Source organism: Malaclemys terrapin, chromosome 21 (assembly GCF_027887155.1).
Source record: "Malaclemys terrapin pileata isolate rMalTer1 chromosome 21, rMalTer1.hap1, whole genome shotgun sequence".
Classification (NCBI taxonomy): Eukaryota; Metazoa; Chordata; order Testudines; family Emydidae; genus Malaclemys; species Malaclemys terrapin.
In genome coordinates, this window is record NC_071525.1 from 869,606 (window position 1) to 894,528 (window position 24,923).

Here is a 24,923-nt window from a genome sequence, read left to right on the forward strand (position 1 = left end):
CATGGCTGTGAGTGGCTCCTCGCCTGACATGAGGGGAGGGGTCTGTGCAGGAAGGTGCATGCTGCATCCGTGTCCAGCAGCTGCTCCTTCTCCAGGGTACACGGGGCGTGTGCTTGGCTGAGGGCTCTCTGAGCCAGCGGGCTGATGCTTTGCCCCTTGGGCCCCAGCGGCCCCTCTCCTAGGCTCTTAGACCCTCAGCTTTACATGGCCAGTAACTGCCCCTGCTCAGCCGCCCCTGCCCGAGCTCTCCCCGGCGGGCGCCTCCTGCTGCAGTTGGCGGCTGCAAATGAGGTAACATCCCAGCAGCGGGAGGGCAGCAGAGCCAGCTGCCCCCCGGCCATGGCCGTTCAGATCTGGGCCAGGGCTCAGCCACCACCCCCAAGGGCGGCTCACGCCAGGCCGGCCTGGAGGGGCTGGACAGCCCCAGAGAGCTGGGGCCCGGAGCGCCCGGCCCAGCCCTGGCTCCCGGGGGCAGGAGTGGGGGGGCAGACCGGGGAGCTCAGCCCCTCGTTCCCTCGTGCCCCCCCTGGGCAGGGCCTGACTTGGGGGTGCCCCATGGGCAGGGGCCCCAGCGAGGGGATCAGCTCCCAGGGTGGGGGGCTCAGGGGAGGGGCTCCAACCCTGGGGCCCCCTTGGCGAGGGCCCAGCTGCGGGGAGCGGAACCCAGAAGCCTGCAGTGGTCTGTTCCAGCACCCCCCGCCCCCCAGTGTAGAATAGTCTAATCCTGGGAGTGGTAGGGCTCGCCCCCCCTTCCCATGTGGAATGGTTTGTCCCACCCGGTCCCCCTCCCACCGCATACGGAGTGGTGGGGTCCGCCCCCGTGAGGAATGGTTCACCCCCCTCCCGCGGTGGTAGGGCCCGGCCAGTTTCCGGTTCCGGCGCGGCCGCCCTGAGTGCGGGCCGGAGCCGCAGCCGCAGCGCGGAGCCATGGCGCAGCCCGGGCCCCCCCGGCTCTGAGCCCCGGGCCCCCCATGGCGGCTCCGCACCCCGAGAAGCTGGAGGGAGGAGTCCCGGCCCCGCCGCCCCCCCCGGGGCCCCCCAACCCGCCGGGCAGCGGCCCCCCCGGCGGGCCCGGCAGGAAGCAGGGGAAGGCAGGTGAGAGCGGGGGGGGCTGGGGCGCTCAGAAGGGGATGAGGGAATTGTGCTGGGGGTGGGGGGCACGTGGGGGTGTAGCCGGGGGGGGCGCGGGGCTGGGGCGGGGGGGGGGGCACGTGGGGGTGTAGCCGGGGAGGCGGGGGGGACACGTGGGGATGTAGCCGGGGGGGGGGCGCGGGGCTGGGGCCGGGGGGGGGCACGTGGGGGTGTAGCCGGGGGGGGCCGCGGGGCTGGGGGGGGCACGTGGGGGTGTAGCCGGGGGGGGGGGCGTGGGGCGGGGGGGGGCACGTGGGGGTGTAGCCGGGGGGGGGCGCGGGGCTGGGGGGGGGCACGTGGGGGTGTAGCCGGGGGGGGCGTGGGGCGGGGGGGGGCACGTGGGGGTGTAGCCGGGGGGCGGCCCTGGGACAGGGGGCGATGGGGGCGCTCAGAAGGGGATGAGGGAATTGTGCTGGGGGGGTGGGGAGGGCGAGGCGGATTGGCAGGGTTGCGGAGGGGCCAGGGGGCAGTGGGGTTGGCGGTGGGGGGGGCTTAGCGCCCCACATCCCTCTGGGGCAGTGACACTGGCAGGGCTGTCCTGGCTCTTGCGTGACTGGTACGTGCTGGGCTGTAGCCCGGGGCCAGGGGCGGTGGGGTCTGCGCGGCACCCCCTCTCCCCTGGACAGGGCTTGCAGGGGGCAGGGCCATGGGGGCCGCATGCCTGGGGCTCTGCACGGAGAGTCTGGGCCATGGGTCCCTGCCCCATGGCGCTTCCAAGGGGGTATGGCTGTTCCTTGGCTGTGCCAGCAGCCTGTGACTGCAGGCGGGGTGACCTGGAGCTGACCCAGGGCTGAGTCGTTCCTGGCAGGCGTTTGTGCAGCGCAGGAAGGGCCGGAGCGCAGAGGCCGAGCTGAGGCCTGGCGGGGTGCAGCAGCCGTCCCCGCTGGCCCTTCCTGCGCACGGGTTGAGCTTGCACGGGCAGCAGTTGTGCTGAACACAACTGGAGCCTGGCCCTTTGTGGGGAAGGGAACACGTTCACCTGGGAACGGAGCTTTGGGGGAGCCGGACCAGGACGCCAGCCACCCTGCACGCAGCTGAGAACCGGGGATGCACGAGCAGGGCCATGGTGCGGCTCAGTCCTGGGGCCATAGCCGGCTCCTGTTCTCCCTGGATCAGACTTCTCGGTGACCTTATCAGGCCATAAAGTTCTTCTGTCCCGTCATCAATGGGGTGGAAACGTTGCCTGTGTCTGGGAGTCTGCCCTGGCCCTGCCCTGGGGGAGCAGGTCGGGGGTGAGAACAGGGAGGCTTTATGGGAGAAAAGAGTTTGGGGGGTGTCTGGTCTTTATTTTCCCTCCGTGCGTAGGGGGGACGGGGGGATGGGCTGTCTTCAGGCCCTGCCAGGGTTGACGGTGCTCACTGACTTCACCCGTGCTTCCCCTCACAGGTCTGCAAATGAAGAGCCCTGAAAAGAAACGGCGCAAATCCAACACTCAGGTAGGGGCACGGCTGGGACCCCGTGCGTTCAGACTCCGTGATAGGAGTGTGGGGGCCAGGCTGTCAGACCAGCACCATGACACGAGCACATGCATGGCACCTGTGGGCACAGACAGCCCCACCCACAGCAGGCTGGAGCCAAACTCTGGGGCTGCTTGGAGTGTCCTGCATCAGGGCCGCCGGCCGGACACGCCACACCCCCATGGAGCAGCACGCAGCCAGTGGGGGCTGTACGGGCAGCTGTGCCCGTCCTCGAAAGCAGCCAGTGGTGGCTGTTCCCATGGCCTGGGGACTATCCCAGTGTCCCCGGTGCCTTTGACACGGATGGCGCTAGGAGCCCAGGGTCCCTGCTCCAGACAGGGCTCGTCTCTCTCCACGCCCCCTCCCCCACCCCCGTAGCAGGAGGCTCCTGGAGGGGCGGCTTCCTGCTGTTCCAAATGCCGTCCGTTGCCAGGCTATGCAGAGGAACTAAGGGGCTCGGGCTCGGCCCTGCCAGTGCTGTGTGTCTCCGCCCAGGCCCTGCCTGGCACCAGCGGGAGCTGAGGGCCCTGTGCTCCTGGTATCCCGGGGCCCCACACGTCTGCTTGTTGCGTGGGTAAGCCCCACACTAACTCCTGTGCCTTCTCCCCGCAGGGCCCTGCCTATTCCCATCTCTCCGAGTTCGCACCGCCCCCAACTCCAATGGTCGACCACTTGGTGGCCTCCAACCCCTTTGAAGATGACTTTGGGGCACCTAAAGTGGGGGCCTCGTCGGCCCCGTTCCTCGGCAACCCGGTGCCCTTTGGGAACTTCCGCATGCAGGGGGGCATGACATCCCAGGTGCCACCGGGCTACGGGGGGGGCCCCCAGGCCATGCGGAGGCAGCCCCCGCCCTTCGCCCCGAGCCAGATGGGCCCAGCCTTCAGCATGCCCCCCCAGAACCCCAACTACGTGCAGCCTGGTGCCATGAGCTTCCCCAGCCAGCCCTTCAACCAGCCTCTCGGACAGAACTTCAGCCCCCCCGCAGGACAGCTCATGCAGGGGCCAGTTGGGGGCTTTGGGCCCATGATCTCCCCCACCATGGGGCAGCCTCCCCGAGGAGACATGGCACCGGGGCCTGCCCTGAATCCCCCTGCCGGCCCCCCCATGGCCCAGAGGTTCAGCCAGCCCGCCAATCTCTTTGGACAGTCTCCCATGCAGCGGCCCAGCCAGAACCTGCCCCCAAACACCAGCCCCTTCCCTGGGGCTGACCCCGGCTTCCCAGCTGGGGGGGATGACGGGGGGAAGAACCTCAACCCCCCTCCCAGCACCTTCAGCCAGGAGCCGCACTCAGGCTCACCGGCCGCGGTGAATGGGGCCCAGCCGAGCTTCGCCCCCAGCAGCACCAGCCGGAGCAGCAGCACCCCCGAAGCTAACAGCCTCCCGCCCTCCAGCAAGGCGTCTGGCAACTCTGGGCACCAGCCACCGCCGGGCCTGGTGTACCCTTGCGGGGCCTGCCGCAGCGAGGTGAACGACGACCAGGACGCCATCCTGTGCGAGGCCTCCTGCCAGAAGTGGTTCCACCGGGAGTGCACGGGCATGACGGAGAATGCCTACGGGCTGCTCACCACCGAGGCCTCGGCCGTCTGGGCCTGCGACTACTGCCTGAAGACCAAGGAGATCCAGTCGGTGTACATCCGGGAGGGCATGGGGCAACTGGTGGCGGCCAATGACGGCTGAGTGGGCGCTGGGCCCGGCTAGGGAGGGGCTGTGCTGCCCTCCCCTCGTACAGATCCCTGCGTGGTTTTCGGGCCAATCCCCCCCCTTATTTTGTAGCCACCCCTCTCCGTGCGTGCAAGAGACGGTGTCGAGGGCTGGCGTTTGGCTTCGGTAACGTTTCCTCCCTGTTCTTGCTCGTCTGCGTGGCTGGGCCTGGTGCAGCTCATGCTCTTTTAAAATACTCGGAGTGTCCATTGGAGGGAGAGGAGAGACCAGTTCCTGCCCCCAGATACCCCCGCGCCTGCCAGCCCAGAGTGTGAAGTCCGGATTGGGGCTCTGAGGTCTCTGTTACTGGCCGAGCTGAGCGCCAGTGGTAGCAGAATCTCTGTCTGGGGGCAGAGTAAGTGACTGTCTCACAGAGAGCCCTGGGGCCGGGGGCGTCCTGCAAATGCGCATGCTCAGAGCAGTTTCTACTGCATAGAAGTGGGGCGGAGCTGGCGAGGGCTGTGTCCTGGTGATGGGGGAGCTGTGGTGTGACCCCGAGAGCTGGGAGTTGAGCCCAGAGCAGCGTTACAGATCTTCTCCCCCACCCCTGGCCACAGCGAGGGCTGGGAACAGCCAGGGCTCCGTCTCCTGGCAGGGACCTGTAGTGGAACCAGCACGCTGAGCCCTTTGCACTTGATGGGTGTGAGTGTGTCTGTCCCACCCCTGAGCCGCCACTTCCCAAGCAGCACTCGGCTCTGTGCTGTTGCCGGAGGGGAGGGCAGGGCGGTGCGTCTGCACCATGATGGGGGTGTGGGGGAGGTGTGCTGCCAGCGTGCGTCAGAACAGCAGGGAAGGTGGCTTTCTCTCCCTTTCCCCGGACCGCAGCCGGTGCTCGGGACGTGTGTGGAATCCCGGCTGAGTATCTGGAGTGCAGGCCCCTCGGAGCCGAGCTGGGCCTGCTGCAAGTGCGAGGTGGATTCTCCTGATCACTCACAAATTGTGTCTGCGGCAAGACCCCCCAGCCACAGCGCTCTCGGCGCCCTGCCCCCCGGGAGGAGCTGCTCTGCCAGGTTATGCTGCACGCTGGGTTTCCGTAAAGCTCCAGCCCTGGGCCTGGATGAGGTGAGACCCAGATTTCGTTACAAGTCAACGGGGGGCTGCTGAGAGCAGCTGGGAGACATGGCCCAAGGGGCTCCACAGCCATCGTTGGATGTCCTCGCACTTTGGGGTGTGACTCATGATTTTTGAATGCCTGGTGCCCATGGAGCCTCCAGGCCCCATCGTGCCATGCTGGGTGGGAGAGCCAGACACACCCTGCCCTGCTGGGCCTGCCTGCGCTAGGGGGAGCGTGGCTGCTCCATTCGTCATTGGTTGGATGGTGCCTGTTGCCTCCTGGGTGACCATGAAAGCCAGTGGGCGGTTACGCAGCTGAGCAGAAGCTGCCCGTGCCCCTTTCCAGCGTGAGCTACGTCACAGGGCCGGGGAGGCGCGGAGGGTCCCGCTGTGCCTGGAGTGTGGGGGGCGCACAGGTTGGAAATGCGCATGTTGTGCCCAGGCCACGCGCTCTGGCAAAGCAGGACCCAGGCCCGTGGAAGCAGCTTCTGAACGGGGTGCAAACGTCAGCTCAGTCTGTCCGGGCCCCTCCTGTCCCGCCCCCCACGCACAGGGCTAGGGCTCGGAGCAGGCAATAAGCAGCAGTGGGTGTGAAGGTGTTTTCCTGGGGTTGCCAGCAGCCCAGCACAGAGCTGCCTCCCTTCCCTCTGTGCCAGGGACGTAGCCTGCTGCAGGGCCTGGCTCCCAGCCTGCTGGGCTGCTCCGAGGGCAGCTCAGGTCACCAGCCCGTCGGATTCCCTCGGCTGCCTGGCAGTTCGTTCACACCGCTCGGCGCTGTCATTCCAGGCAGCGGCTGCACTCGGGTCACGTTTGTGAGGGTCTCTTGGCTGCCACACGTTTAAAGCAAAGCGGGGATTCTGGAACAGACACCCAGATCCAGGGCTCTGCGCCTGCTGCTGGTGTTGGCGAGAGCTGGGGCGCCCCCGGGGCCGGGGCGCCCCTTAGCCGGTGCAGGGGGCAGCTTGCTTTCCACCAGTGGTGCAGACCTAGATTAGCGAGTGGTGGTCGGGGGACTGTCTGGACCCAGTTAAGCAGAGAGTGAGACTCATGGAGGGAGGCGTGAACCCAGAGGCCTGGCCTGGTAGATAGGCTGGGTCTCTTCCTGCTCCAGTGGCTGAGGGGGATGGGCAGTGGGTGGCAGGGGCCTGACATGAGCTATTGGGGGGGGGGGGGGGGGGGTCTGAGCTGAGAACAGCAGCACTGGAAGCAGCTTGGTGCATGGCACAGGGGCTGATGGGCAGGTGCACACTTTGCCCTGCTGTGTACACACATCGCCCGGAGGCAGGTCTGCTAGCTGGCTAACAGCTGCTCGTGTTTAGTAGCCATGGGCCATCCCAACCCTCGCTGGGCACCCTGGACTGGGCTGCAGCTGGCCTGTGTGCTGGGCCCTGCTGCTCTCGGGTGGGTTGGGGGAATCGCCTGGTTTTGTTAATTTCTTGCCGTTTTGATGACTTGTTCCCTTTTGTAAAGTGGTTGCTGGTGTGGTTTGTAATCGTTTTTAACCTCCCAGAGCTTTCTGCAGGACCAGGGGGCGCGGTCTTGCCCCGTTTTAACAGTCTGAGCATTAAAGGAAAACTTTTTGTATTGTCCAGCTATAAAGCTATTTGAAAGCAGACTCCTGTCTGTCCGTCTGTCCGAGACCCACCGTTGCGCTGGGTTGGTTTTGCTGAGAAATTCTGCTCTGTTAGCCTCTCCCATGAGGGTGCCAGCAGTGCCTCCCACCCCCTGGCCTGGTATATTAGCTGGCACTCGAGCTGGTTATCTGCACACCCTGGGTAGCATCTAGCCCAGGGAGCGGCAACCTTTGGCACACGGCTTGCCAGGGTAAGCCCCCTGGCGGGCCGGGCCAGTTTGTTTACCTGCCGCGTCTGCAGGTTCGGCCGATCGCGGCTCAGGCCCGGGGGGGCTGCGGGCACCAGTGCGGGCTGAGGGATATACTGGCTGCCGCTTCCTGCCGCCCCCATGGGCCTGGGACAGCGAACCGCGGTCAGTGGGAGCCGCGATCGGCCAAACCTGTGGACAGGGCAGGTAACAAACCGTCCGGCCCCCAGGGGCTTACCCTGGCGAGCCGCGTGCCAAAGGTCGCCGACCCCTGATCTACCTGCTCCCAGGAGTCCAAGGCCCGGGCTTCCCTGGGCCCTTGGTCGCTGCAAAGGAGGAGGAGGGGCAGGGCAGGGGCCCAGGTGTCGGGGCCTGACTCAGCCCAGTGGGTGCGGGGCTGAGGCCCTTGCCCGGGGGCTTGGCGAGACGAAAGTGCCTCCGGGCCCGGAGCCTGGCGCGGGCGAAGCAGGGGCGAGAGGCGGCTGCTCCCCGAGGTCAGGGGGTGACCAGGGCTTTCCTCCCCCAGCCCTGGGGGCCGCTCCCTGCTGCGGAAGGGAAGTGACCTACGTGCTGCTGGGGGGCCGCGAAGCTTCGTGTGGGGAGCCCGTCAGCTGCGTGGGGCGCTGTGGGGCCGGGCTCCAGGCCCCGGGTCTGCGGTGGGTCACGGGGGCCAGGCGGGAGCTGCTGGCGGGGGTGGGTGGGGCCAGGCCAGGCATTGCCAGGGCCGGGCTCTGATGCCACCTCCTGCCCGGGGGGGGTCCCTGTCTCCTCCCCCCGGGGAGCCCCGCCCGACAGCTGGGGAGCAGCGGGTGTCTCCCATTGGCTCCGCGGGTCACGTGCACCCTCCCGCCCGTCCGGAATGTAGCGAGCCGCTGGCGGAGTTTGATACAAAGTTGCTGCGACGCGCCGGGGCCGGGACCCCCCCCCCGGGAGACAGAGCCAGGTGCCCCCGGCCCAGCGCCCCCGTCAGCCCGGAGCAGGTCAGTGAGCCCGCGGGGACCGGAGACCCTGGCCCGGCTGCAGCCCCCCGCCCGGGGCGCGCCCCCATCCCGGGGGGCTGATGTTGGGGTGTCGCCGGTCCCAGGGGGGTTGGGCGCCTTCACCGGCGGCTGCAGGGTGGTCCTGAGAGGGGCTGGGGGGGCCCTGCCCTGAGGCACCGGGTCCCCGGCACGCAGGCCAGCGGGGTGAGCCTGGGGGACCTGAGCCTGCAGGCCCGGTGCTCTCAGCCTGGGGACCACGACCTGATGTCAAGGGGTCCTGTTCCCATGCTGCCCAGTGGGCAGAGGGGCTGGCTGGGAGCGGGCGCCTGGCCTGGGTAGGGTCGAGCTGGGGCCCCCTCGATTCACTAGCTCAAGGAGGCCCCTGGAAGTGCCCTGCGGCAGGCGTTGGGCCAAGGTGCCCGACGGTGCCCTTGGCACGGGTGCGGCTGTGGGCTCCCTTCGCTGGGCCGTTCACATTACAGCAGGGTCAGGCTCTTCCGCTCTCCTCCCTGCACTGCCCGTGTCCGTGCCCAGCCCGGGGCTGTGCCCGCCACCCCATATCGCTCTCCCGGTGCCACCGGCTCCCGGTGCCATGGCTTCCCCGGGGAGGGCGTCTCACCCGCATGGCTCCGATAAACTCCTTTCTGCCACTTCCTTCCTGTGAGGCGCTGCCAGCAGCGCCCGGGGAGGAGGGGACAGAATGGCACCCCCCCAAGCCGTGCCCGGGGCCCCTCGTGCTGAGTTGGAGCTGCCCTTCCCTATGGAGCCGCTGGGCAGACGGAGCGTCCCCGCCTCTGCTTCCACCTGCTAAACTGCATTAAAAGCAGCTAAAAATAGCTCCCCAGTGTCGCTTTCCCATGTTGCAACTGGTGTCATTGGCATGGGGATCGGGAGGGGGAGGGGAGGCAGGGGCTGGGCCGAGGCGAATGCACGGTGGGGGCTGCGCAGGGAACGGGACGGTGGGGCTCAGTGGTGTGGGGAGACGGGTGCCCCGGGCAGCACTCCAGGAAGGTTGGCTCATGCCGGTAGACCTGGGCTTCTCAACCGTTCTCTTTCCACGGCCCACCTGTGCCCCTGTAACTGGTTTTCTGCATGTAAAAGCCAGGGCTGGCATTAGGGCAGGGCAATTGCCTGGGGTCCCTTGCCACAGGGGCCCCACGAAGCTACATTGGTCAGCTTCGGCATCAGTCCTGGGTGGCAGGACCCCTTTGGCTCTCTGTCCTGGGCCCCACACTGGCCATGCTTGGTGGACCCCCTGAAACCTGCTTGCGGCTCCCCAGGGGCCTCGGACCCCTGGTTGAGAGCCACTGCTGTAGACCCTCTTCAGTGTCACCCCAGGGGGCTGGGCCATGGGCCCCCTTGGGCAGCGCCCCCGTTCTGCAGTCTCACCTCGCTGCAGCATTTCCTGCCTTTCCTCACATTGGGGCACTTCCTGCTTCTCTCAGAGCTCGGTGACCTGCCCTGAGAGAGCGAGTGCTGGAGAGGACCTGTGCTCCCCTGGGCTGGTGCTGGAGTGGGAGAGCCCAGACCTCACAGCCGTCCCAGGACAGGGGCAGGATCTTTATCCCCATTGTACTAATGGGGAAACCGAGGCACATGGTGGGGAAGGGACTCCCGCAAGGTCACACCGTGAGTCTGTGGCAGCAAAGCCAGGAATAGAACCCAGGAGTCCTGGCTCCCAGCCCCCACTGCCCTGCTTGCCAAGGGGGAGCCAATAATGGCACCCACCCAGCCCAGTTCATCCTTTGATGTGAACCAAAACTGTGTGACTTCATCTTATTGTCATGGACACATTGTGAGGTCATGGAGTTGGCTTTGTGACATCACTGCAGGGGCCGTTGGAGTGAGGTCTACTCCAGGTGGGAAGGAAGCTCCCAGCTGAAATCCCAAGAGCCCCAGGGGCAGGAAGCTCCGAGACGGGCAATGGGGAGTGACCCCTCTCTCTGGAAGCACCTGGAGCTCCAGTCCCAGCCTGGCACCTGGACACCCTCCCCTTCTCTGGGCGGCCAGCTGCCATTCGAGGCCTGGGGCCTCATACGCCAGGTCCTGGGCCAGCTGGGAATGCTCCCCCCCCCCCGGCCCCGGGTGGGCCGGGCTCCTCGGCAGCCGTGCAGGGAATGCGCTGAATCCTGGGAGGCAGCTGGCTCCTCCCTGCCCCCTTCCCCTGTCCCCGGATCTCCAGCCCTCAGAACCTGCCCGGGGAATGAGCCTGCCCTCCCCACATCGCGCCTGTCTGGGGGACCAGGGATCTGTGTTATCAACGGTGCCAAACCCGGGCCCCTCCCACTGCCCCTGCAAGGGAGAGGGGACAGGTGGGGTTGTCAGCTCCGGCTCCTGGCTCTATTCCCAGCTCGGTAGAGCGGGGTGGGGTCTCTCCCTGGCTCCCGTCCCGTCTGGCGCCGTGGTGGGAACACGGCGTTCCCGCTCCCATTGGGAGGCCAAGCGGCGCGGAAACGGGGCCTGAAGGTCTCTTTGTTTTCATTTGCAAATTTCCCTTTGCAAGTCAAATCACCCAGGGCAGCACCTCAGCCTGGGCACCTGGAGCTGTGCAAAGTCCCTGTCCCGGGCGTCGGGCGTTCCTTGTGCTCTGGGCAGCGTCTCTCCCCTGGCCCCGGGTCGCTGCCAGCTGCCCCAGCACTGACCCCTCGGTCCCCTGCAGGTGGGGTCCGGGCTGTCCTGGGACCGGAGCAGGAATGGCCGAGAACTCGGACTCGCGGGACTCGGATAACAGCTGGGTGATCGCAGGCTCCGAGGTGCGGCACGAGGCCCTGGGTTGCAGGGTGGGGATGTACCAAGGGGGGGCCTTGGCCAAGCCGGTCTCTTCGCTTCTTGCTCCTTCTCCCGCTGGCCCAGGGTGCAGAGCTCCTCGGGGGTGGGGGAATTGGCTTTCCCTGGCCTCTGCTGCGACCCCCTTTGCCACCTCTGCCCCAAACCCCTGCCCCGCTGCTGCCTCCTGCTCAGGGTTCTTGGGTGACTCCGAGCCGCCTGCCCTTGGGTGAGGGTGTTGTACTGTCCCCCCCCTTTGGGTTTGCTGGCGAGATGGGGTCTGGGCCCCAAACATGTCCCGGGGGGTAGCGGGGGTGGGGGCCTGACACTCAGGAGATCTCATTTCAGCCTGTGAGGATCGTCTCTGCTGCCCCTTGTCCCGGGCAGTGCGGGGAGGGCGGGTAGTGACTGGTGTAACGCGCCCTCTGTGTCTCCAGGGTTTGCCCGTGGAAACCGTGGGCCCAGAGTTGGGCACAGTCGCCCAGACTCCAGTGGACGAGGAACCAGCAGGACACGCCCTCCCCAAGGGGCACAGCGCCGAGGATGTGCACACGGGCATGTGAATGGAGCAGATATGGGATGAGCCCCCCCCCAGCCCCTCGGGCTGTCTGCCCCTGGCTTCCTCCCGTCCCCCCCAGACCCCGGCTTCCCCCTGCCCTCCCATTCTGCCCAGCTTCCCCAGCCCCCCGGGCTGTCTGCCCCCGGCTTCCCCCGTCCAGCCCTCCCCCAGCTCCTGGGCTGTCTGCCCCTGGCTTTTCCCAGGCTTCTCCCATCCAGCCCCCCAGGCTGTCTGCCCCCGGCTTCCCCTGCCCAGCCCCTCTTGCTCTCCATCTCCTGCCCCCCCCCGCCCACGCTTGCTGCCTGACACAGGCGCATCCCTGGCCCCATGGGTTGCTCTGGCCGCCTGGCTGGGTTCCCAGCTCTCTCTTCCCCTTTGGGCTGAGGGGGAGGATCCCTGGGCCTCTTTTGGCTGGGGACGGAAGGAGGGGCTTCCTCAGGTGCCCATCAGGGCTTCTGCATCGGGCAAGAGGGGCCCTAGCTCCCATCCCCCTCCTCCGGCACTGGCCTCCCCGCTTGTTGCCCTCTGGACGCTAACAAGGCCGTCTCTCCCTAGCCGGCGCATCCCCAGGCAGGAAGAGCGAAGGCTCCCAGCTGAACACGTCCCCCGGCCTCGAGGAGGCTGAGTTCAAGGTATGTTTGCTGGCGGCGGGTCACAGATTCCCACACCAGAGCCCTGCCCCCAAGTGATCCCTAGAGCAGAGGTGTTAGAAAACCAGCCACTCACCATTTAAAAGTTGACAGTGATGGAGAACCCAGCACACCCCTGGGTCAGCTGTTCCAACCGTTAATTCCCCTCACAGTTAAATGTTGACACCTGATTTCCAATCTGAATTGGTCTAGCTTCAACTCCCAGCCATTGGCTCCAGTTAGACCGTCCTCTGCTAGAGAGACGAGCCCCGGATTAAATGTTTGTTCCCAGATAGATCCTCAGACTGGGATCAAGTCACCCCTGAACCGACTCTGTTCAGCTAGACAGACTCAGAGCTCAATCAGTACAACTGGCCAACCAGCCCCACTGCCTGCGTCTCCGCCGCTGCCTGGGCCTGTAAGGACCCAGCACCCACAGGAGAGAGACACAAGGAGATAGACGTCAGTCACAGTTGGTGCTTCTGATGCATGAGCTACTAGTGCTTGGAACATGGACCTCAGCTGCACGCAGGGATCCAGGCTCGCTCCCCTGACCCCTGCACCCAGCCGAGACCGGGCGGCAGCCGACGCAGGTGGAATTATAGCCCTGCAGCTGGGGTTTGTAGGGAGCCGTTAGAGGCTCAGATCCGTCCCCCAGCAAGGGAGGGTGTTAGCTTCGGCAGCCTAGATAGCGAGGCCAGTACAGGTCATTCACTAATCCCTGAGGTGGGGGGTCGGAGTCTAGAGCTGGGCTCCCAAGCTGCCCGGTCGTGGGGAGGGGGAAGGAGCCAGCCCACCCAGGGCACACAGCCCCCTCGCCCCCTCCTCTGCAGAGCTCCTGCCCGCTGCGTCCCGGCTCCCGGGAGTGGGAGCACGTGGGGGTGGGTGGAGCATGGATCCTGACAGCGTCGCTCTGTCCCCAGGACTCTGAGGAGTGTCCCCAGGAGACCCCGAGCCCAGCAGCCTCCCCCAGGCCTGGTGCACCGGGCCGCGAGGCGCCAGAGATCCCGACACAGGAAGGGCCAGGCTCCGAGGACCCCGAGCTGGGCTCTGACACCAACACCCCGGGCTCCGCGCCCACTGGCAGAGCAGGTGGGTCCCGAGTCACTGGGCAGCTCCAGGGACAGGCTCCAGGGTTGGGCCGCAGCGGTGCTGTGCAGGACTCAGCCCCAGACACAGATGCACAGCCCCAACCCCTCTGCAGAGAGCTCAGTGAGGAGCCTGTCTGAGTGCTGGGGGGGCCCAGCTCAGTAGTTGCTTGTCTCAGGGGAAGGGGGGTGCAGGAGGGAACCAGGGCTCAATGGTGGGGGCTGCCTGACTTAGCAGGGGGCGGGGCCTTGCTCCAGGGGGGCTGGTCTGAGTGTCTGGGGGCGGAGTCTGGCTCAGTGGGGGTGGGGCTGGGTGTATGGGGGCGGGGCCTGGTTCAGTGGGGGTGGGGCTGAGTGTCTGGGGGCGGAGCCTGACTCCATGGGATGGAGCTGAGTGTCTGGGGGAAGGGCCTGGCTCAGTGGGGGGGGCTGAGTGTCTGGGGGCGGGGCCTGGCTCCATGAGGTGCTCCCAGTGGGCTCCCCTCACGCTCTGCAGGGGAGCTGCCGGAGGAGGTGAGCAGCAGCGAGGATGATGCCGAGGGTCTGCGCCGGCAGCAGCTGCGGGACTCACACCGGGCCCCGTGTGGCCCTGCCGAGCGCCGTGGGGCCGAGGCAGCCGGTGACGGGGAGAGTGGGCTCAGTGTGAATTCGTGCCTGCTGGGCGTGCTGGCGCTGCTGGGCGTCGGGCTCCTGGCCTTCTCCGGTGAGTGAGGCCCTGCGGCTGCTGGGGGGCGGATGGGGCTGACGCCGGCGTCTCCTTCACCATCTGTTTCTCTCCCCAGGTGCCATCTACGACCCTGGGGATGGTAAGTACCGGGGCGGCCTCCTCCTCACTAACCAGCCGTGCCGCTCGCCGGGGCTACGCCTGTCTCCAACCCCCAGACTCCCTGCTGGGGGGGGGCAGTGTCATTGACACACCACCCCCCCCCCCCGACGCCCTGTGTGGAGCTGCTGAGACGCAGCTCAGCCAGCTGTTCAAATCTCCTCTCCTCCCTTCCTGCCAGGCCCCACGGAGAGCATGGATCCCGGGGACAGCCCAGATGGGGAGCCGCAGCCACTGGCTGCTGGCGCGAAGGTAAGTGGGGGGGGGGGAGGGGAAGGTCTCCAGGCCTGAGACTAGCTCGGCGCCCCACTGCCGAACAAGGGGGGTGTCCCCAGCATTGGCTTTGGAGGGAGCAGGGGCCTGGAAATGCAGCCCCAGACATCCCTGCCTTTGTTTCCCAGGCATTCAGGCCTGTACAATACCACCGTGAGATCCCGCCAGCACCACACAATGCGGTCAGCCACCCGCTGGCCCCACCCTGCTGGGGAAACTGAGGCACAGAGGGAGGCAGGGTGGGCTGGGGCAGAGCTGAGAGGGGAACCCCGGCATCCTGGCTCTCACATGCCCTGTACAGTCACGGAGCCGAGATTTTACCCTCGCTCGCAGGACTGGCTGCCGCAGCCCCCACTGGACCCGGCCGGGGACCGCCAGAGCCTGCACTCCATGAGCTTGCTTCTGGACAAACTGGCCAAGGAGAACCAGGACATCCGGCTCATGCAGGCGGAGCTGCAGGTGGGTGCTTGGGGAAGCCCACGGGGGGCACTGGCGGCATCATATCCTGTCTGCTGTAGCTCTCGGCCAAGGGCAGAGCCAGCTCGTAGCGTGGCCAGGCCCCGGGGTGAGCCGCAGCAGGTCTGTATGGGGTCCGGGAGCCAGCCCTGCGTATCGCCCTGCAGACACGTCGCCCCTTGCCCTGTCTGTGACCGGCTCGCCCGCTCGGTGCGCTGGGACGGCCCCCGGCCAGCACCCGCGGCCCCCGGCTGAGCTCCACGGCGCTCCCGGGGCAATTCCAGCCAGCGCTGGGGGCCGTGTGGATGCAGCTTGGGCCCTTTGCTGTATCTGGGTGGGAGGAGCCTAATGACTAGGCAGGGGGCACCGGAGGGGGGGGTTACTCCCCTCCCTCCTTGGGGGAAGGGGCCCAGCCAAGCAGGGACTTGGCCCTTCCCGGTGCCCTAGGTCGGCCAGGGGGCTGTTTGCCTCCCCCAGGCTTGGACCCGTCTGCCCTGACCCCGCCCCCCCGGTGTCCGCAGGCACAGAAGGACGAGCTCCAGGCCCTGCTGCAGAAGAGCGAGGGGGAGAAGGCGTCGGCCGGCTCCCAGCAGCAGAGCCTGGCCGGGGAGAACGCGCGGCTCCACCAGGCGCTGCAGCGGGCGGCGGAGGCTCACCGCTCCGCCCAGGCCGAGCTGCAGGTGCTGCGGGAGCAGCTGCAGGGCCTGGAGCGGGAGGGCGCGGCCGAGACCCCGCGGCCCCAGGAGGAGCAGCTGCTGCACCAGGAGCTGGCCAAGCAGCGTGGGCTGCTGGGCTCCGTGTGGCGGGAGCTGGAGGGGGCCCTGCAGCGAGCCCGGGGCTCCGGCGGGATGGAGCAGCTGCGGGTGGAGCTGGCCGGTGTGGAGCAGCGGCTGGCACAGGAGCTGCAGCGGGTGGAGAGCTGGGAACAGAACTACAGCGAGGGGCGCGGTGGGGAAGGCCGAGGGGCCACGGAGCCGTCCCGCCCCCCCCGGCAGGAACCACCCAAAGCTGACAAGAAGGACGGGGGGTGGCACAAGAGGCCGGAAGCCAGAGAGGAGCGTAGGCGTCGGCACGGGGACCCAGGGGGCAGGGAGCAGGATGGTGCCAAGCGCCCGAAGCGCCGGGAGCAGCCCGAGCCCCACAGCCGCCAGGGGCCGCGGGACACCAAGCCGGCCAAGGACCAGAACGGGCAGCGGCGGGCGGGCGGTGGGAAGGGGGCGCCCCGCGGGTCCCACGAGCACAACGTCTTCTGGGAGCCGCCCCGGCTGCAGCGGTACCGGGCGCCCCAGGGCTGCGCGGGCGTGGCCGACTGCGCCCGCCAGGAGGGGCTGGAGCTATTTGGGGCCGAGCTGGCGCCCGTGCAGAAGGGGCAGTTCCTGCAGCTGCTGCAGGGCTACATGGCCGGGCTGGGCTGGGGGCAGCACTACGCGGGGCTGGTGGCCCAGCTGGACGGCGCCTTCGCCAGCGACGGCACCTTCGCCCACGACCGCCTGCGCTTCCGCCACTTCGTGGAGGACGTGGAGGAGCTACTGGAGGAGCTGGCGGAGCAGGAGCAGGGTGACGAGGAGGCGGCCGATGACTTCGAGGAATATGTGCTGCGGCACTACGGTGGGGACGGGTGAGCCTGCCCTCTTCCCCTCCCCCCCCCAAGCCCTATGGCGGGAGGGGTGAGCCCACCCCCTTCCCCCCCGGCCCCTATGGCAGGAGGGTGAGCCTGCCCCCTTCCCCGAGGCACAGCAGAGCATGGGTGCCGTGTCCGCGGGTGGGGGTGCTCGATGTGGGGGCCTGCAGCGGGGTCAGGCCAGGCAGCAGGGGCATGGAGGTGGCTCTGTGCATGCAGGGGAGGGGAGTTGGGGCTGCCCAGTATGTGGGGGGGGGTTGCCCTTTCTGCTCCCCACGAGCCCCTCCCCGGTAACCCGCCCCATGCGTTTGGACTTGCAGCTTCACCAAGAAGGAGAGAGAGCGGCGCCGTGCAAAGCAGCAGAGCAAGGAGCTCCGTGGGCACGGGCCCCCGCGGGACAGGGACGGCCACCATGGGAAGGAGAACAGCCCGCCAGACAAAGGCTAGAGCCGGGGAGGCGGTGCCAGCCCAGCCGGGCCCCACCCAGCCCTGTAGTTTGTAGGGGACAGCGGCCAGTGCCCCATAGGGACGCAATGCTTGTTCTGATGGGCCGTGTCCCAGGCTAGGGGGGCTGGGAGGGAGCGACCCCTGGGGGAAGGTGATGCTCCCTCTAAATCCGTATGGCCAGAGTTCGATCCGAGCCCACAGCCATCGGCCCCTGCCCAGCATGCCAGCTCTGCAAATGGCACACCCCAGTGAGATGCCAATGCGCCTGCCGTCAGGCAGAGGCCCCTTCCCATGGCTGAGTTGGGGGGCTGAGCCGTGACAAAGGGATAGGGGGCATTGGCGGGTTTCCTTGGGACACCAGGTTCCCCCTGGTGCTGTGCCATGGGGCTCCCCACGGCACCCTCCACCCTACCACCTGCTCTGTCCCTTCCAGGTGCCAAGGGGCCCGATTTCCCTGGCATGGGGCCAGGGCTCCCACGTGCACCCACCCACTGGTGGGTAACAGTGTTCCCCTGCTGCTGCCTGGCTTCGTGCCCACTCCACTGCCATCCCCAGCACCGAGTCATGCTGGATCCCCCCCATGCCCTCTGGCGGGCCACGTGGGGCCCCCTCTCTGCTCCCCACCCAGGCTCCCTCGGCACCACTGCCCCGCGTGTGATGTTGCACTTTGCTAGAAACAAATAAACTCGCTGTTGGGAAGCTCCTGAGACTGGCCACTGTTGAGTGGGGCGGGGCTCCGTGCGGCGCTGGGGGGGGGACACAGCTTCCCAGGGTCGGCAGCACCGGGCCCCCTGCCCGCCCGGCTCCCTGGGCGGCGCTGCCGTGGTGCCCGTTTCGTTGGGGGACTGGGGATGGAGCCCAGCAAATGATGCCAGAGTCCTGGCTCAGGCAATGCCCGGTGAGACGCCTCCTTTGCCATTCCCAGCCCCTCCCCTCCTGGGGACCCCAGCCAGCCCGCCCCACATCAGCCCAGCAGAGCCCATTGTGGTCTTCCATCCCGCCCCCCCACCGTCCAGCCCAGGCCAGAGAACCCAGCCAGGGATTCCTGTGTCCAGCCTGGCCCCCCTCTCCCTGTAAGCTGGGCCCTTCACTCCAGCTCCCCAGCCCTGTTCTCCTCTGGGGTGTAGGGACAGCTCCTCCCAGCTCCCTGGGGTTGGGGGTTCCCTGGACACACCCTGGGGTCAAGCTTCTCACCACCAGGGGCCCTTAGCGTGGGGAAACCTCGTCTCTGCTGCCCTCGATCAGCTCCCAGCCCGTGGCCCCAGCGCCTGCCCCTGCTCTCCGGGCTGCGCGCGGGGGCTGCTTTTGGCACCTGGCTGGAGCCGTGGGGGTCGGGCTGGTTGCCCTGGGCTGCAGCCGGACACACCACAGCTGTGGCTGGTTTTAAAGGGCTCGAGGGCCAGATCTCACCTTGACAAAAGCTGCCCCATGGCTCCGCTGCCCTCGGAGCTGGAGCTAGGCCAGGCTGGGACTGAGACCGGGAGGGAGCTGCAGCCACCCCGGTGCCCTCGGCACAGGAGGACCAGAGCATCATGGCCCAGCCCTGGCAGGGGCCCTTAGCATCTGGCTGCACTGCAGTGAAAGACCCACGGCTTCAGCCTTCGGTCGTAAAGCAAAAGTACGTTTCTAGCCCTCGTGGCTGTGGAGAAAGCTTCCAGATGTGACCCCCGTGCACCCTAACGGCTCAGCAACCAGGCCAGGCACAGGAACTCCAAAGCTCTTCTTTGTGCACCAGCGCAGGCTCGTTGGGGAGCCTGACTCCTGACCACCGGGGATGGTAATCCTGCCGGTGTGCAGTGCGGGGACCAGACTCCTGCAGCCTGTGCTGGGAGGGGACCCCTGCCCGGCAGGCTCAGAGGAGTGGGGCTTTCTGCCTGCACTGAGCCCCGCAACGCCTCGCTCTGTCTCCCGGGGTGCTGTCCTGTCGCCCTCAAGCCCCGGCTCTCGCAAACTAGCCGAATGCCACGGTCAGAAACGCTGGCCCGTTAGCGCGAGGAGCCAGGGGGACTCTGAGTTCAGCCCCCAGCCAAGCCTCGGGGAGCGATGCCTGGCCTGGGGGACACAGGGCAGCTCAGTGCAAGCCCCACCATGGGCCTGCCCCACGTGCTGGCCGCCGGGGCGGGGGTGATTGGGATGGGACGCCTGGGCTGCCATCAGAGAAAGTAACGGGGGGCTGAGAATCTGGAGCCCCTTGTGAGGGGCACAGCCGGGGGGTGAGGGGCTCAGCGGCGCGCGCTCCCCTGGCAGTAGGTGCTGGCCCAATGTCACTGGGGTGCTGGGGGCCTCTGCTGGGGGCGGGGCTCAGGAGGGGGCGCTGTTCCGGGGGGCGGGGCTCAGGAGGGGACGCTGTGCTGCAGGGGGGCGGGGCTCAAGAGGGGGCGCTGTGTTGGGGGGCGGGGCTCAGGAGGGGGCGCTGTTCCGGGGGGCGGGGCTCGGGGGGGGCGCCGTGTTTTGGGAGGGGGTCTGTTTCCAATGGAGTGAGCTGCAGGGGGGGGCTAGTCTCGGCTCTGCCCACCCCCGCCAGGTGTGGGTGGGACTGGCTGGGGGAATGGACGTAACACGAGGGGACGCCAAGCCCCCAGTTCCGCCTCACACCCGTGGGGGGGGGGGGGGGGCTATGGAGGCTCCTCCCTCATCACGCTTGACTCCGCCCCTTTCCGGAATGCACTGTCCCCCCTCTTGCGTGCAGTGGTAGCGCTCCCGCTGAGGGCAGCAGCGCTTAGGATGGGCCGGCCCATGTCAAGCAGAGGGGGGGAAGCGGGTTTCACCACGTGGGCGGCAAAGTGAATACGGACTGTACCATGTCGGACCCGAGGGGGCGGGCCTTCCGGCTGCTCGAATCCGCGCAGGGGAGCCAGGTCGTCGGACCCCCCCCGGCCCGGATGGTCTGTCCCGGGCGGGCCCACGTGCGCGGGGGTGTCAGGAGCCCCATGGCCGGGCTGCCGCGGCTGGTGCTGCTGCTGAGCGGCAAGAGGAAGTCGGGCAAAGACTTCGTGGCGGAGGAAATACAGAACCGGTACCGGCCGGGGAGCGGGGACCGGACCGAGACCGGGCCGGGGGGAGCGGGGACCGGACCGGGGACCGGACCGAGACCGGGCGGGGACCGGACCGAGACCGGGCCGGGGGGAGCGGGGACCGGGCGGGGACCGGACCGAGACCGGGCCGGGGGGAGCGGGGACCGGGCGGGGACCGGACCGGACCGAGACCGGACTGGGGGGAGCGGGGACCGGGGGGATCCGGGGCTGGGGCTCCAGAACAGGGGCCGGGCCGGAGGAGCTGGGACTGGGCCGGGGGGAATCCGGACCGGACGGGGGAGCCGGGTCCGGGCATCCAGAACCGGGACCAGCCTAGGGGGGAGCCGGGGTGGCTCGGTTCGCGGCGATCCAGGCCAGGGGAGGCCTTGGTGGCGTGACGCAGTTCAGGACAGGAGGGAGGAGCCCGGGGTGGGGGCGGGGATATGGGGCGGGGCCCCAAGCCAAGGTGCCTGTATGGGGACCCCCATGGGTGTGGTAGTGGGGGGAGCGGCCTAAGGCCTGGGGAAGGGCCGGGGGGATTGGGTCCGGCCCCTCCCCAACTGCAGCGAGGGAAGCCCCCAGGGGCGGGGCACCCCCCGGACCAGGGTGGGGGTCCGACTTGGCAGCTGCCCCACCACCAGGGTGTGGGTCGGACAGGGGTTCTCAAACTGGGGGTCGTGACCTCTCGTGGGGTTGCAAGGTTATTACATGGGGGGTCATGAGCTGTCAGCCTCCACCCCAAACCCCGCTTTGCCTCCAGCATTTATAATAGTGTTTTAAGTGTCTTAAGGGGGGTGGCACTCAGGCGTGGGTAAGGGGTCTGAGACCCGCTGGGGTGGGGGGAAATGCATCTCTCTGTTCCCGTGGGCCTGGCAGGAATCGGGGCCGCTGCCCGTCACCCTCCAACCACTTGTGCCTCCCTCTGACAGGTTGGGGCCGGATGTCTGCGCCATCCTCCAGCTGTCGGGACCCCTCAAGGAGCAGTATGCCAAGGTACTGCCCTGCCACCCCCCCTGCGGCCCAGGTGGCACCAGGAGTGGCTGAGCGTGTGCTCAGGGCCACCTCTTCTCTCTCTGCAGGAGCACGGGCTGGATTTCCAGCGCCTGCTGGATGCCAGCGATTACAAAGAGACCTACCGGCAGGACATGATCCGCTGGGGGGAGGAGAAACGCAACACAGACCCGGGCTTCTTCTGCAGGATCGTGGTGGAGGGCGTAACGCAGCCCGTCTGGGTAAGGAGGGGGCCAGCCGGGGGGAGGGGCACCTAGGAGCCACCCCCCTTGCCGCAGCTCCCCCGTGACGTCTCCTTCCCCACGCAGGTGGTGAGTGACACCCGGCGCCTGTCGGACGTGGAGTGGTTCCAGGACGTGTACGGGTCCACGGTGCAGCTGGTGCGGGTGGTGGCGACGGAGGAGACGAGGAAGAGGAGGAACTGGGTGTTCATAGTGGGTGAGTGGCACTGGCTTGGGGTAATGACAATGGCTGAGAACGGCCAGGTTCTGCCCCGAGCCAGGCCCCAGCAAATGCTGAGGTGCTGGGGGTTCGGGTCTTTGCTTCGCCGCCTCTGAGCTTTCAGTCACACCCGGGTCCCGTTTCCCTGCACACTGTGAGGTCGGAGCCCTAAGGGAGAGGGGAGATTCTCCCTGACTCCTGGGGTTGGCCATATTGCACTCCTAGCTGCCGCTGCCCCCTGGTTCCTCCCCCCCAGCTAAGCTGGGCAGAGCAGGCAAGGCTGGAGGAGGAGCGCTAGGGGAGGGCCATTTTCCAGGGCTCTGGGACCTCGCCCATGTGGCTGCAGCACGTGGCCATCCAGCCAGGAAAAGGAGTGCTGGGGCCAGTGGCTGTCCTTTGCCCCAGTCGAGCTGCATGGAGCTCACGTCTCTGGGTTTGCTCCTCCCCAGGGGTGGACAATGCGGAGTCCGAGTGCGGCCTGGACCAGGGCGTGACCTTCGACTGGGTCATCACCAACGACGGGGACGAGCTGTCCCTGGACAGCCAGCTGGAGAAGCTGCTGCACTTCATCTACAGCAAATTATAGCGTCCTGCAGCGGGCGGAGAGGCCGGGCGCAGCCCAGGGCTCAGACCAAAGACGGGGGCGGGGTCCAGCAAGCCCTGTCCGGGCTGGGACCCTGCTGTGGGAGGCGCTGCAGGTGGAGGGCCAGGCCCGCTGAGTGGGGCTGCGCCCAGCCTCCATTCCATAAGGGCAGAAGGCCAATTCCAGGGTTCTTTTCAGAGCCCGTTCCAGGGGGTTGCACAATGCCCTGCTGCAGGTGCCGTTCAGCCTCACGCCCTGCGGGACCCCCCTGCACTGAGACCAAACGGGGCCCCAGAGCAGGTCCCTGGGCCCTTGCCCTGTCCTCAGCCTCCAGGGCGATCCCCCTCCCCTGGGTGGGACCCAGAGCAGGGTCTCCGCACCTCTGGGGTGGAGGACAGGTCCTTGCTGCGGCAGGAATGGCGGCTTCCCTCTTGGGGCTCTATAATGAGCGGTAGCTGTCCTGCCTGCCCCACCGCTCAGGCCAGGGATTCTCAAACGCTTTGTAGTGTGACCCTGTGTGCGGGGCTGACCCCTCGCGACCCCCAGGTTGAGAACCCCTGGCTTCGGCCCAGGCCGCTCTGTCCCGGCTCACCGGGTCCCTTTGCATCCCGGCTCGTTGGCAGCGTGGCCTGGGGCTGCCATCGCCTGCGCCATGAATGCCCAGCACCGCTGCCCCTTGCTTAGCTCCAGCCTCCCTGCACCGTCGTGCCCCACATGGCGGCGGTTATCTGTGCCTTGCTGACGGGCGGGGTGGGAGGCTGTAATGGGTGCCCATATACCAGCCTGCTCCACCCTGCACTGCTTTCTGGGTCACGGGGACCCGTGCCCATCCATCTCGCCTGCTGCGAACCCCCGCTGGGAATGTAGCTCCTCACCATTGGCTGCCTGGCTGGGCACGCTGATCGCGGCCCACAGCTCCAGGGACAGCTGTCGATACGAGCGGAGCTCCTGGCCCTGCGGCCATGTTCCTGGCTGCGTGCGGCCCTGCCGGGGACAGGCCCTCTCGCTTCACCCAGCCACTGGGCCCTGAGGGTCAGAGCCACCACAGAAGGTATTGGAGCGCTTTGCCTGGGCCAAGCCGGGTCGTGCAGCACCGGTGTCGGGCTGGCATCCTAGGGCTGCGTCTCCGGGTTTGTGACTCCGCTGCTCGCCTGACCCCTCTCCCACGAGGGAGCTAGAGCGATGGGGTGTCGCTGCACCTGGAATAAAGCTGGCAGGTGAGAAACGCCTACCCGTGTGCGCCTGTTATTTACCGCATGGAAATGGGGTGAAATCCCAGCCCCCCTGGTGCCGGGTTGTGGGGAGGGGCTGCCTGGGTGATGGAGCTCAGCCATTCACACCCCCTCCCGAGAGGCAGCTTGGGGGGGTGAGGCGAGCAGCCTGTTCCCTGGCCCGGCCCCAGGACGTCCGGCGGCTGGCTCTCTGGCGCAGGAGGTAAATGGTTCTTTTAGCCTCTCAGGACAGGACAAGAAGCAATGGGCTTAAATTGCAGCAAGGGCGGTTTAGGTTGGACTTTAGGAAAAACTTCCTGACTCTCAGGGCGGTTAAGCACTGGAATAAATTGCCCAGGGAGGTGGTGGAATCTCCGTCACTAGAGGTTTGTAAGAGCAGGTTGGACAAACCCCTGTCAGGGATGGTCTAGATAATACTTAGTCCTGCCAGGAGTCCCGGGGGCTGGGCTAGAGACCTCTCGAGGTCCCTTCCAGCCCTACGATTCTGTGAGGCTGGTGAGTGAGCTGCACTCTGACCGGGGGGGCGCTGCTCCCCAATGCAGAGGTAGGTGCGAGGGTGGGGTGCCTCTGGCTGGAAGGGAAGCGGGGCAGTGCCAGGCCTGTTACAACCCCTGGTGCTCTCACCTGCAGCCAGGATGTCTCCTTCCACTAGCCCATCAATTGCTCCAGCTCTGACCCAGCTGGGCTGAGAGCCCTGTGCTTATGGGGCTCTCCCCTGTGGGCTGAAGGCCTGGGGCCCACAGCATGGCAGGAAGGAGCCTTGCTGGGCAGGAACTGGGACGGCCTTAGTGAGATGGTGGGGCCGGAGGTTCGTGGAGCGGTGCCGGTCCCTGCTGGGCCCCATCCTGCCCCTTGGCCCGGTTACCTGCAGGCCAGTGCTGGTGCTGGGACCAGGTGCGTCCTGGCTGAATCTGCAGCTCCCTCTAGTGGCCTCCTGTCAACGGTGCAGCCATTGGGCCTGGGCTTTCTCCAAGCAGGATTAGCCTCCTTGGCGCAGTAGTGGGGAGATTAGGGGGGACCAGCTCCTATGCGGGCTCCAGTCCTGGATTAGCTGGCTTGGGGTGAGGCAGGGGACATGGGGCCTTTCCCCTCTGGGGGGGGTCAGGCTCCAAGCCAGCCCTGGGGAAGGGAATGACTGGCTCGGGGCGTGACTGGACTTGATGGTTCCCCATTTTTCTAAGAGGAGGGGGGGACACTCTAGACCCCTGAGCTCCAGCCCCCGAGCTTGAGGGCATGACAGAGTGTCCTGCACCAGCCTCTTGGTCTCCAGCGCTGAGTTCGAGGCTAGAGCCTGTTGGTCCCTAGTCCATGGTGAATATTTGTCCACATCTCACCCACTTGGCTCAGGGAAAAGCCTGAGCTGGGATAATGGGGGTGGAGGGGCAAGGAGGACTGTGGGTTGGCACTGAGGGGCACCAGCAAAGGCGGGGGGGGTTCAGGACTGGGCTAGCAGAGGGCTGAGACTGGGAGCCATCCTGGATCTAGGGAGGTACCAGCCCAGATAAAAGTTAAAGTAAGTTTGAGCCCTCGCTGGGGGGTGGGGGGTGGGCTCCTCTTTGGGTTTCGGAGGCAGGTTTGTTTGGATCTGTCTGGAGGAAAATCAAAGGCTGGAGCCACAGCGCCCACCCCCCCCCCCCCCCCCGGGCTGAGCCGGCACCTCTCCGAGCGCCAGGAGCCCCCCACCCTGCGTGCGTGAGTAAGCGGTTTAACTCCTGGGGCCGGCATGGCAGCTGGGCGCCTGGTGCTGCGGTTAATAGGTTCGCTGCAGCCAATTCCCTGTGGATTAGCCAGGCCCTAAGCAGAAGGCGCCAGTCTAATAACTTAACAACTGCAATCC

The 24,923-nt window shown here is 67.2% G+C and overlaps 3 protein-coding genes across 4 annotated transcripts; all 3 read left to right on the forward strand.

The window, feature by feature from the left end:
• The first annotated feature begins 881 nt into the window (after positions 1 to 881).
• On the forward strand, positions 882 to 4,265 carry PYGO2 (pygopus family PHD finger 2). The gene is made up of 3 exons (XM_054010380.1): positions 882 to 1,095; positions 2,518 to 2,567; positions 3,201 to 4,265. Exons 1-3 carry the CDS (start codon positions 972 to 974, stop codon positions 4,263 to 4,265), a joined length of 1,239 nt encoding a protein of 412 aa, XP_053866355.1. The 5' UTR covers positions 882 to 971.
• A 3,732-nt stretch (positions 4,266 to 7,997) lies between these two features.
• PBXIP1 (PBX homeobox interacting protein 1) lies at positions 7,998 to 17,512 on the forward strand. Of its 2 annotated transcripts, XM_054010860.1 has the most exons (11): positions 7,998 to 8,143; positions 10,803 to 10,896; positions 11,347 to 11,464; positions 12,024 to 12,100; positions 13,021 to 13,189; positions 13,682 to 13,888; positions 13,968 to 13,991; positions 14,190 to 14,260; positions 14,615 to 14,740; positions 15,259 to 16,355; positions 16,679 to 17,512. In XM_054010860.1, the coding sequence occupies exons 2-11, from the start codon at positions 10,837 to 10,839 to the stop codon at positions 16,803 to 16,805; spliced, it is 2,076 nt and encodes a 691-aa protein (XP_053866835.1). In that variant the 5' UTR covers positions 7,998 to 8,143; positions 10,803 to 10,836; the 3' UTR covers positions 16,806 to 17,512. The 2 variants fall into 2 exon arrangements, with proteins under 2 accessions (XP_053866835.1, XP_053866836.1); XM_054010861.1 differs by lacking the exons at positions 7,998 to 8,143; positions 10,803 to 10,896 and having other exon boundaries at positions 11,362 to 11,468.
• A 2,079-nt stretch (positions 17,513 to 19,591) lies between these two features.
• PMVK (phosphomevalonate kinase) lies at positions 19,592 to 23,083 on the forward strand. The gene is made up of 5 exons (XM_054010407.1): positions 19,592 to 19,821; positions 20,749 to 20,812; positions 20,899 to 21,051; positions 21,139 to 21,268; positions 21,721 to 23,083. Exons 1-5 carry the CDS (start codon positions 19,607 to 19,609, stop codon positions 21,855 to 21,857), a joined length of 699 nt encoding a protein of 232 aa, XP_053866382.1. The 5' UTR covers positions 19,592 to 19,606; the 3' UTR covers positions 21,858 to 23,083.
• Positions 23,084 to 24,923: the final 1,840 nt, after the last annotated feature.